This window comes from Lepus europaeus, chromosome 9 (assembly GCF_033115175.1).
Source record: "Lepus europaeus isolate LE1 chromosome 9, mLepTim1.pri, whole genome shotgun sequence".
NCBI classification, from domain to species: Eukaryota; Metazoa; Chordata; class Mammalia; order Lagomorpha; family Leporidae; genus Lepus; species Lepus europaeus.
The window spans coordinates 61,513,046-61,525,302 of NC_084835.1; the positions used below are offsets into that span (position 1 = coordinate 61,513,046).

The 12,257-nt window shown below is 43.5% G+C and overlaps 1 protein-coding gene across 1 annotated transcript in view; it reads left to right on the top strand.

Moving 5' to 3' along the window:
- LAMA1 (laminin subunit alpha 1) overlaps positions 1 to 12,257 on the top strand; it is a 170,511-nt gene that overhangs the window by 117,720 nt on the left and 40,534 nt on the right. The window contains exons 34-42 of the mRNA XM_062201378.1: positions 221 to 310; positions 1,964 to 2,075; positions 3,397 to 3,559; positions 5,334 to 5,544; positions 5,713 to 5,829; positions 5,955 to 6,118; positions 8,255 to 8,390; positions 9,338 to 9,431; positions 11,435 to 11,551. Of these exons, the coding sequence (XP_062057362.1) occupies positions 221 to 310; positions 1,964 to 2,075; positions 3,397 to 3,559; positions 5,334 to 5,544; positions 5,713 to 5,829; positions 5,955 to 6,118; positions 8,255 to 8,390; positions 9,338 to 9,431; positions 11,435 to 11,551 (1,204 nt within the window). The remainder of the gene's footprint in view (positions 1 to 220; positions 311 to 1,963; positions 2,076 to 3,396; positions 3,560 to 5,333; positions 5,545 to 5,712; positions 5,830 to 5,954; positions 6,119 to 8,254; positions 8,391 to 9,337; positions 9,432 to 11,434; positions 11,552 to 12,257) is intronic.

Sequence of the window (12,257 nt, forward strand, 5' to 3'; positions counted from 1 at the left end):
AAATTGATGTCTCTATAGGAAACGTAATGCAACCGATGGCAGGGTGGAATCAGGTAGCTGCAGTGAGGATTTAAGTAAATATGATCTGTTTCTTTTTAATGGCAATTTCCAGGAAAGAAGAATTTTTTCTGTGAGCCACAAAGGCAATATCAAGTGGTTCTTGGTTAAGAACCAGAACATTTCACTTTTAAGTGTTGTAATTGGTGTCCCTTCTTCTCAGAAATCTTTATTAAAAGAAAACGCTCAGAAGGAACTGGCAAACAGTGAACTTGAAGATGTTACGCAACACACGGACGACCTGCAAACGGAGGTAAATTCTTTGTCCCCCTAGCCCAGCCCCGTGAGCCACTGCCGGGGCCGGCCCCGAGCTCCCCTCCCATCAGACCTGGCGGACCCGAGCTTCAAGAGCTGGGCTCCCGCTTCTTTATCTCAGGTTAGCTCCAACACGGCCAGCTTCTGTGGTGTCAAGGGAAAAGGCATCTGTACTGAGGCATCAGCCATTCGCTTTGCTGTCTTCCATTGACTGCTCTGAACCAAGGGGTAGGGCCAGGATGAAAAGACGGCTGAGGTGTGGGCCTGAGTCCAGCTCTTAAGCCAGGAGTGGGGAACCTTGTTTCTGCCGAGGGCCATGTGGGCATTCATAACATCACCCACTCGCGGGCCATACCAAGTTATCAACTTAACAATGAACCTGCTATATATTTATTGAATTTCAAATTCCTCTTGTGGTTGATGTGGCAGGGCCAGAATGAATGATTTCACAGGCCTTATACGGCCCATAGGCTGGACTTCCCTACCCCTGTGTCAAACCTTGGTTAGGACAACCCTGGCCCACATCAAAGTGCCTGCTGCGTTTGACTCCCCAGACTCCCATCAGCCATACCAATGCTAAGGTTTGACTTCTGTATTCAGTATGTAGTCATGCACTGCCTAAGGATGTGTTAGAATGACAGGCCATCTGACTGACTCTGGTCCCGCAAGATTACAATGGAGCTGAAAAAAAACGCTATGGCTCCGTGACAAAATGTCCCAGCACAGCGCATTCTTCGCAAGACTGCCCTGCACTGCCCGGTGTATAGCAGTCTAATTACGTGTGGTACATTGTACTTGATTACATGTCACTAGGTCACTGGCTTATGTGTTCACTATATTGCGCCTTTATCATTATTTTGGGGCTACTGTAAAACGTATGTGCCGTCAGCAGCCTCATGCATCTCATGAGTCCCGAGTGCTGATGGCTGGAATAATTTAATTGTGTGTAGTTTAATCTCATGTTGTTTTGTTTGCCATGGCCCTAGGAGAAATAGGCCTATTCTATACCCGAGTGAGCTTCCGAAAGTTCATGGAAAATGGAATTAAAAGATAAGTTTATTTCTGTGCCCAAGAAGTTGCAAATCCAAGGGTACAAATGAGGGTTCTTCAGAAAGTGCACAGAAAATGTGTATCCTGAAGAAACAACACATGGATTTCAAGATTTTGGGCACCAAGATGAATTTTTAATTCTGTTTTCCATGAACTTTTGGAAATGCCCCTATTTATAGTGTATTCCAGGTGTACAGGAAGTGGGCTGTGGCATGGAGGTTTGTTTAAGGCACTGTGGATGACAATCACACAATGGCAGAGTCTCCTATTGTGTTTCTCAACATGTCCCTGACTGCCTTTGACTCTTGCTGTGAACAGAGGCCTTCACAGTGTAGATATTAGGAGAATCATCCCTTTGATAGCCCATTAGGCTGCGCTTGGGGGAAAAGAGCCTCCTTTCTCGCTCTGGGTGAACTGTGTATTATTTCATTATCCACTTAGTCAGTTTCCAACCTAGAAATATTAACCTTGGTGTGCACGAGTGTGCATATTTACTCTGCATTCTGAATCATATTCTGTCGCTTAGCAGAGATAGCAGCTGGAATACCAAGGCTTGCATATTATTTGAAGTCACTAACCTGAGGCCTGATTTTTCTGGCAGCTCACCAGAGTGTTAACAAGTAGCCAGCAGGTGAACAGGGCAACTGAGAGAATCCTCAACGCCAGTCAGGACCTGACCACGTTCATTGAGAAGCTGCAGATGGACATCAGAGGTAGTGTGGGCAGGGCCTGGGCTTAATTGGTAGAGTCATGTTCACTTTACTAAATGTGCAACTAGATGTGTCTTGCACTGGGCTTCGTAGAACCAAGTGGATGGAGTATTCCACAGTTTAAGGATCCTGAAATGTGCAAGCCATAGACTTAAAAAAAAAAGATTTATTTATGTATTTGAAAGGCTGAATTACAAAGAGAGAGAGAGGTCTTCCATCTGCTGGTTCACTCCCCAAATGACTGCAATCACTGGATCTGGGCTGATCCAAAGCCAGGACCCAGGAGCTAGGAGCTTCCTCTGGGTCTCCTATATGGGTACAAGGGCCTAAGTAATTGGACCATCCTCTGCTACTTTCCCAGGTACATTAGCAGGGAGCTGGGTGGAAAGTAGAACAGAGGGGACTCGAACTAGCCCACATGTGGAATGCCAGGATCACAGGTGGTGTTTTTACCCACTGTGCCACAGCACTGGCCCCAGGCCATAGACTTTTACTGAGAGCTTTATGTATCATATTTATGTATCTGTTTCCTTTTTAATCTCTCTGTTATGTCTATCACTTGAATCCTTACTTCCCAAAGCACGCTATGATAAAGCTGATGTGGTACCCCCAATGCATTGGCTCAGAATAGGTGCTGGTGGGATCTGGGGCTGCAGTTTGGTGCCAGAGAATATCCACAGTACAGGGGGCCTTCAACCACTTCATGGGAAGTGCGGATTTTGGTAAAACTATGCATGGACTTCAAAAGGTATTGCACCAAAATAGACGAGTTTAATTCCATTTATCCTCAGACCTTTTAAGTCCCCTCTTTTTAGAGCACTTACGGCTTTTAGTGTACTATTTTCAGTTTTCTGGCTATCAGAAACAGATTCTTCCTTTTCTTTATGGATTGTAGTATAAGGATTTAAAAAGTACAGAATCCAATGCTAATCAGATTTTATAGAGCAAAAGATAAAAGATTATTGGGAAAATGTTTAATCTAAGAGTAGTATCAAGTACCAGTGGTTCAGTCATGCAGTGAGTCTTTATTGAGAAACTTCGAGGTGCAAATGTCTACAAAGTACAAGGGAACACTCAGGTAATCATGATGGAGTTTAGGGGACCTGGAGAGATTGACCTTGAATCAAGCCATACTGCCAGGTTGGTGAGTGTTTTGTTAGAAGAAGTCCAGAGTGCACTGGGATGCAGAGGGTGGGCTGGCCTTGAGGTCCAATCCAGCTTAGGTGGCCAGAACAACCCTCACCAAAGAAGGTTCTAGGTTTTTCCCTTGAGTACTGCCCGCTTTTGAGAGGCTGACTAACTGACTGATGGATTTTCTCCATAGAAATTCTTAAGAAGGCAACAAATTTAAATCAGACCTGGGACGAGGACTTCCAGCTTCCCAATTCTACCCTTCAGAATATGCAGCGGGACTTGACATCCTTGCTGGAAGCCATTCGGAGAAGACACTTCACACACTTGCACCAAAATGCCACCCTGGAACTCAAGTAAGTTCCCAAGTACCAGTCACAGCACCACCAGGCAGAGGGCGAGGCGAGAGAGAAAGAAAGTGCTCCTCCCGGGGATGGCATGTCCTAAGAGAGGGGGCGGGGCCCTGCTATCAGGTGAACATCGGGTGCTGTCCCTCCCCCACAAACTGCAGGCCAGACTGATCTGTGCAGTCAGTATCATTTGTCTTCATGCTCTCATGCAGGGGTTTCTGCTTCCTTTGTGTGATTCTGGAACACTTCCACCCAGCACAAACAAAAGAGCCTCATGGTACTGAAGCTGTTATAGATCAAGTATAAGGCAGTTAACTTTTGTAGAAGAAATGTGGTCTGTGGCTACTTATGCCATGAACTGTAAGACAGGTGGACATTTTGCCAGAATCACTCAGCTCCTATTCAATCCTTTGTTGAAAGCTGTGATGTGAAATGACACAGAAATGACACACAAAGAATGGTGACATAAAAGGTGCTTGGAATTCCCTTTCATGCCTTTTTCTTAGTATTTTCACATAGTTCTTACTGGGGGTAATAATACACACTGTCTTGCTGCTAGGTTGTGATGAATGTCTGAAGCATTATCTTATTTTTATTCATTTAAGAAGGGGGGAGAGAGAGAGAGAGAGAGAGAGAGAGCACTTCCACCTGCTGATTCACTCCCCACATGCTTGCAGCCTACACGGTTCGGCCAGACCAAAGCCAAGAGCCAGGAACTCCATCCAAGTTTCCCTTGTGGGTGGCAGGGACCCAACTACGTAAGCCATCACCTGCTGCCTCCCAGGGTGAACGTTAGCAGGAGCAGAGCCTGGACCTGAACCCAGGCAAGCCAAAATGGAATGTGGGCATCCCACGTAGCATTTAACTGCTAGGCCAGACACCTGCTCCCAAAATTGATTTAAATAAGCAATTTGATAGCATAAAAGTATATAGGAAAATACTTGATTTTCTAAAAATTACCTCTATCACATTCTATCTTTTGGCTATTTGAAAGTTTTACAAAATCTATTTCTTAACTAGCTGCATAAAACCCTATATATCGTGCAGATAAATTGATGAACTCATAGCAAATCACTGAGTAGCCTCTTTACACTTTCCTACCATATTGTCATGAAAGATTGCAGGGCCTGTGCTCAAGTGCAGAAGGTAGCTCTGATTTTCTGAATCCAGTTTCAATGAGATGCGATCCTTTTAATTCCATGGCTAAAATGCATTAGAAGTTTGTGAACAAATACAATTTGTTAAGGATAAAATATAAATCTGCTATACCTGTAGACTTCCTTGAAAAATTGTTTCTATTCTTAAAACATTATAACATAGCATGTATGTTTTCAAGAAGACACTAGGGGAGGGCACTTGGCACAGCAGTTAAGATGCTGTCTGGGATGACTGCATCCCATATGGGAGTGCCTGGGTTCCAGTCCCAGTTCCCCTCCACGACTCCAGTTTCTGGGTAATGCAGACCCTGGGAGACAGCAGGGGATGGCTCAGGCAGTGAAGTCATGGCCACCCACTGTGAGACGTGGATTGTGTTCTTGGCTCCTGGCTTCAGCCTAGCTCCGTCCCAATCATTGTGACCATTTAGGAAGTGACCAGCGAATTGGAGATCCTTTTGTCTGCTCATGTCTTCCTCTCTTTCTCTCAGATTCCTTAATAAATAAATGCATAAAAATAAACGAGAAACTAGGTATGCATAAGTGAAAATTCCTTACATTATCACGTCTGAGATCTGAGCTTTGGTGTTCATTAACATACTGTGTGAACCATTTGTATTTATCAGGGCTGCTGAAAGTTTACTGTCACAAATTCAGAAAGCTTTCCAAAAGCCACAGGAGGAGTTGGAGGCATTAAAAGCAGCAGCCAGCCGCGTCCTTACAAAGCACCACAATGAACTGCAGGTGGCAGAAGACCTTGTGCAGGACGCAGAGGCCAAGACCAAGGAAAGCAGCCACCTGCTGCTCATTGTCAAGGCCAACCTGAGAGAATTCAAGGTGAGTCTGACTAGCTCTCCCCTGCGCAGTTAGAGCTGGCAGCCCACTTCTCCAGTGTAAACAGTATCACACTTCTTACAGTGTGAGGTGCATGTTGCAATAGGCACCCAAGTTCAGCAGCTGACTTGCTTTTGCGAAGCATCCTCCCTATGTGATTTTTTGCTACAGGATAAAAAGCGACATGTCCGAGAAGAACAAAACTTGACCTCAAAGCTAACTGCCCAAGGAAGAAGACTGATAGATGCTGCCACTGCACATGCAGACACTACGCAAAATACTCTAGCCGTAAGTTACAACTTGCACGGCCACGTTACATCTTCCAAAGAATCCTCACACACTTCGTCTACGTGCACACACATATGTTATGAGAGCAGTGCACCTATATTTACAATATTAATTCCTCCATGCAGCAATTAGAGAATCTGCAGGATGAGCTTCTTATGTGGACTGCTAAAATCAGGCACCATGTTGATGATCTGGTCATGCAGATGTCCAAAAGGAAAGCCCTTGACCTTGTCTACAGAGCTGAGGATCATGCAGCTGAGCTCCAGAGACGAGCAGGTGCTCTGGACAGGTTAGTCCACAGGCGTGTGGGAATTGGAGAGGTTGTGCTCTCTCGATGGGAACTCGGCAGGACAGCTGTTTTCACCTCTGTGTTGAGTCACTCCTCATCCTTTGTGTAAAAATGGGGACTTCTGTATTGGGATCAGGCAAATCGATGTTTCCCTTGTCTGCTACATAATTTACCATTGGGCCTGAGTATGTGCTGGGAAAATGCATTTGGCGTTGGATAGGAACTAAAGCAAAGAGCCTGCTACTATCTCAAGCCATCGAGGCTTAAGCACCGACTGAGTGCTCTGCACCCTGATAGGTTGCATGTAGGGTAGAACGAGGAGATTGTCTCTTTACGGATCATGCTTTTTTGGAGCTTATGACCTGGGTGGGGGATGGTTGATATTATTATGATTATTCTTTGATATTATTAATTTTGGCTCCAATTCATTGGGAGCACCTTTAAACAGGAACCAAACTTTAGGCCAATGGTCCCCAAACTCATCTGCACATTGATTGGAATGACCAGGAGAACCCCAGCGAGCACTGATGGCCATATCCTCATCTCCTGCCCTGACTCAACGTTGAGACTTAGTTGGTCTAGGATGTAGCCTAGACTTGGTAATTTTTTTGAAAAACTTCTAGCTGATATTAATTTGCAGCAAATGTGGGAAACATGGTTTTAGGTATTATCAGTGATTTACACAATTCTGAGTTAAGTGGTAAATTTATTTTTAAAATGTGTTATAAATGATGGCTGGAAGAAGTGTGAATATACTGACATGAGTGGTTTTTGTGTGGGTATATGTTATAGAGGGGAAACAGTAAGTATCTCTCCTTTTGAGAAATGCTGCCATGAAGGATTAATGCATACAACAAAAGCAATTAAAATTATATGAGACAGAATATTGCATAAATTACTTGCTGAGTTGAATACTGACAGGTACATACACCATAGGGATCAGTCATATAAAATGGAGTTAGATACCCAGCTCCTCTCTTTTCATCATTCACCAAAAGAGACAATGATATTTGGCTCTCCATAGAGCTAGACAAAAATCTTTATTACTTAGTGTAAGAGTAGTAAAAGCAATTCGGTGTGAAACACAAAGTTAAATCATATTATTATATTTTATTTATGGCTCACCAAATTTTTCCAATCAAGTAGGCAAGTACACAAGCAGTAACTGCTGATGTGTGGTCTGGGAAGGGCTTGACTTCATAACCTTGGAAAGAAAACGAAGTGAGTTACTCAGCAGGCAAACATGTGCCAACTGTCAGATTTCATTTTCAAGATAGTGGGCGCTGGATGAAATTGGGCCATGACCAGTCGGCAAGTTCCTGGGTGATTTGCCCACTTGTTAGAATGAGGTTAGGCTGATTGAAATATTATCTGTTCCTCTACAGAATCTCTAGTGAATTTCATCAACTTATGTATTCCAGTTGAGGGATAAGATCCAGCATTCTTATGGTACATAGGAAAGCCTTTTACAAAGTAATGACTGTGTTTCAGAGAGATTATAACCTGTGTAGACATGCATGAGTACCCCGACATATGCAGGGAATTTGAATAGAAATCAGGAGATGTTGAGGGTGGCAGGTAGAAAGTGATGTATGACTATCTAAGGTACATAGCACAGTCTCTACTCTTACTATTAGACAGCCATTCTGGGTATTGTCATGACAAGCTTTTAGATTTGGAGAGCAAGCTGTAGGTTATTATTCATTGGTGGTGTTCCTTTTTATAAAAGAGGGTTGATTTTTTAATTTAAGAGACAGATAGAGAACTCTCATTTGCTAGTTCACTCTCCAAATGCCCACAACATGGAAGCTGAGAGCCAGGAACTCCATCCAGGTGTCCCACATGGGTAACAAGGGACCCAACTACTTGAGTCATTACTGCTGCCTCCCAGGGTCTGCATGAGCAGGAAGCAGGAAGCAGGAGCCAGAGCAGAGAAATGAACCCAGGAACTCCGTTGTGGGTTGCAAGTACCCTAACTGGTGGCTCACCACTAGGCCAGACACTTGCCCATGGTGTGAGTTTTCTAGAGAGAAACTGGGAGGCTCTCAAGGCTAGTAAGCACGTAAAATGTTCATGAGTGGATCTGCAAGTTTGATTTTGTTGATCATAACATCTCTAACTATGCTGATTTGACAGTGGCCTTGAGAAAGTCACACACATGTCCTTGAATGCAACCAGTGCAGTCCACGTCCATTCCAACATTCAGAGAATGATTGAAGAAGCAGACAAACTGGCCAGCGATGCCCATGAGACTGTCAATAAGACGAGCCTGGTAAGGAATGTCCCTGGGCTTTGGTATATGCCTTCCTTTTCTCGGCACTGTGGGAGGTTATTCTAGAAGGTGCTTGAGCAAAGGTTCGGGGGTTCAAATATATGCTCATTCACATTCTTTTCTGGTAGAATCTGTGCGAATGGTGTCTGTTATTGTTATTGTGTGGTACAAGAGGACTTCAAAAACTCCTCAAAAATGGGATTAAACGATAATGTGTATTTTCCACTAACTTTGAAGATACCTGATATATGTTTTAGTTTCCTTAAGTCCTAAGTACTTTTTAAAAAATATATGTATTTTTTACTTATTTATTTGAGAGGTAGAGTTACAGACAGTGAGAGGGAGAGACAGAGGGGAAGGTCTTCCTTCCGCTGGTTCACTCCCCAAATGGCCATAACGGTCAGAGCTGTGCCAATCCGAAGCCAGGAGCCAGGTGCTTCTTTCTGGCCTTCCACGTGGGTGCAGGGATCCAAGCACTCAGGCCATCTTCTACTGCTTTCCCAGGCCATAGCAGAAAGCTGGATTGGAACAGGAACCTCTGGGACTAGAACCGGCACCCATTTGGGATGCTGACACCACAGGCAGAGGATTAACCTACTGCATCACAGAGCCAGCCCCGTACATTTTTTTACTTTTTAATTAAGACTAGGGGTTGGTGTTGTAGGGATGAAGAAATTCTCAAAAGCTGCTTGGTATGTAGTAAAGACATTTGTCTTTACCCGCGATGGGAATCTTTATCTGATGGCTGGTTCCCTTTAGATGCGTGTGAACATGTCTTCCTGTCCCCTCTCCTTGGACATAGTAAGTTGTCCCGCCTGTTCTCTGGTTGGCTTTCTTGTCTGGAACGTGACTGGAGGCTGTTCCATAGCGTTGCTTTCTCTACCCCCAGCAGGATTCCACTCTGCCCTCCCACCCACCCATCTTGCTTAAGTCCTTGTGTTTTTCAGTCCTCAGAGTCCCTTGTTTCTAGTGGGAAAGTGGCTCTGCAGCGAAGCTCCAAATTTCTCAAAGAAGGCAACAACCTTAGCCGGAAGCACCAAGGTCAGTGTGTGGCTTGGCCTGAGCTGATAACGAACCCCTCTCTGAGAACATTCTTTCCTGGAGCAGCTGGACACTTCTCATTTTTCTGTCACACAAACAGTCCAATTTTCTACCATATCAACCTCGTGTGAGGGGACTTCAGAACGGTGGTGAGAAAATGAAACCAAACAATATTGATCTTGATCGTAAGAATTTTCATATCCAATCCACATATACACAGGGTCCTCAAAAAGTTCAAAGATGAAGAAAATGAAGCTTGTATGAAGAAACTGTGCGTGGTTTAAATTTTTTTGCACTCATATAAACTTGCCTCTTGAAGTTCATTTTCCCACCCATTTCTTGAAGTGCCCTTTGTGTGGTTTCACATTTTATTCTGGTGATGTGCCCTACTGTGCAGTCGTGTCTCTCTTCAAGCCCTCCTGAAGACCAGATCTCCTCTCACTGCTGTAGTTGGAGCCGTCAACGTTCTTCATGGTGTCTGTTGGGTTGTCTTTGAGTGCCCATGCCCTGTATTGTTCTCATCATTTCATGGTTCCTTGAAGAGATAGATTGTGTTTGGTATTTCTTTTACCTTTCTTACAGGACTGGTATCATGGTAGACCCATGGTATACTCATGTTACATATTATTGGATTAAATCATAATATTGACTTTATCCATTTTTTAAAAAAATAGCTATGCTGTTTAGTTTCTTCCTTGAGTTTCAGGTATCCATTACTTGGCACATGTAACAACTATCCAATAAGCATAACAAAATGGTGGCAGGAATCCAGTGTGTAAGAGAAACTACATAGGCATACAGTTTTTCCTGAGACATACTATGCTTTTCACCTTACTATATTATTTTTTCAAAGATGTATTTATTTATTTGAGAGGTAGAGTTAGAGAGAGAGGGAGTGACAGAAGGAGAGAGAGGTCTTCCATTCTGCTGTTTCAGTCTCCAAATGGCCACAATAGCCAGAGTTAGGTCAATCTGAAGCCAGGAACTTCTTCTGGGTCTCCCATGCAGGTGAAGGTGCCCCAGCACTTGGGCTGTCTTCTACTGCTTTCTCAGGCCATAGCAGAGAGCTGGGCCAGGAAAGGAGCAGCTGGGACATGAACGGTGCCCATACAGGATGCTGGCACCACAGGTGGAGGCTTAGCCCACTACACCACAGCGCCGGCCCTAATATATCCTAATATATCAAAAATCAAAACTTGTTCTATAGGACTACTAGTGAATCCTACACAGAGCTTGTAGCCTTTTCAGGCTGCTTCTGGGTAGTACTGGCTCTTTCCACAGCTCTCTGAACCAAGGGGTTGGATATGTCATATTTATTTTTGCTTCTATGTCAGTGATATATTTTAGAATTTATGTTATCATCTCACAGTACAGAAAATGCTTAATGCTCATAAAACATTAAAAACAAGCTTAAATGCTTAAAGTAATAGAGCATTAAAAACAAGCTCTGACATCAGGGCTGATAGGCTGTGGTTTTAGCTAACATACATCCCAGGCCATGAAATTGTGAACTCTCTGGCAGTTAACATTTCGTGTTTTAACCACGCATTCAAAATCCAGATGTGAACTTGTATGATGAGCAGAAATTTTAAAAGTGAAACAGCTTTGACCAAACTTGAAGGAGGGTGGGGTTTAACAACCCAGAGGAGAAAGATGCCAAGATTCAGGGTGGCTAGGAAGTTAGGAGAGTGATTGAGACTTAGGTGATCTAAAGAGTTCTCCACTCTTGAGCCCTAATAAAACTGGACCTGAAATTTAAGAAGAAATATTAATGAGAAGGGCAACAAGCAAAGTAGAAAAATGGATTATGCACACTGAAAATGCAGTCTTAATTTCTGTAATGAATGGTGCTGATTCTTGCTTGGAAAACTTTCGACATTAGAGTGTCTATAGAAAGCCATCATTCTGACAGATGGGTCAGAAGTGATAAAGAAGCTGTTGCCTAGGTGATGTTGTGGAGGAACTTACCTGAAAGGGAACACTTCTTTTCCTCCTTTAAATAGGTATCACATTGAAACTGAGTGAACTGAAAAATACGGCAAACAGATTTCACGAGCGTGCAGATAACATCACGGGGCAAACCAGTGGATTACTGCTGAAGCTTAGAGCAATTCCTGAAAGTAAGTAGAAGGTGTTTCTTGATGTGACTGATCTCATTGTAGAAGCCTTACACAGAGCCTGAGGAAATCCTGCCTCAGGTCTGATTAAGAGCCCTAGTCAGGGTGGAAAATAACACCGACATCAAAGAGGATTTGACTTGCAAAGAATTATGATTTGGAAGTAAAGATCACATTTTTTAAATATTAACCTCAGAGCACCTGCGTTAAAATACTACAGTTATACTCCCTCAAACACAAAAGCTTTAGAGACTTCATGCTGCCATCTTGATTGCTTACTTTTAAAATTGGCTTGACACAAGGCTTCAAAGGAACAAGGCCACTCAACGAGGCCAACAGAGGAAGAAGATAGAGTATGCTTTACCTGCCTTCCGGGGAGATTCATTATAAAAGTGAGAATTAAACACTCTTGCTTGGTAATCTTCCTTCCTGAGGCAATAAAGCGTTTTAAAATAGGCCCATTGGTCACTTTAATATTGATGATTCGGAAATGCGGTATTCATTAAAATTCTAAATAGGGTAATTCTTTAAAGTGTAACACAAATGAATTGTGCCTCAAGCTTAGCCTTCCTTTTTCAAGAGGGTGTTTGTAAAAGTCTCAGAGATGCGGGCCCCAGCTCCCAGGTCCTCTCTGCATTCCCCTCAGGAGAACTTCCAGGGGAGCTGGATTTTGAGCGCATTCAGCATACTTCTTACCTGGAATCAATGG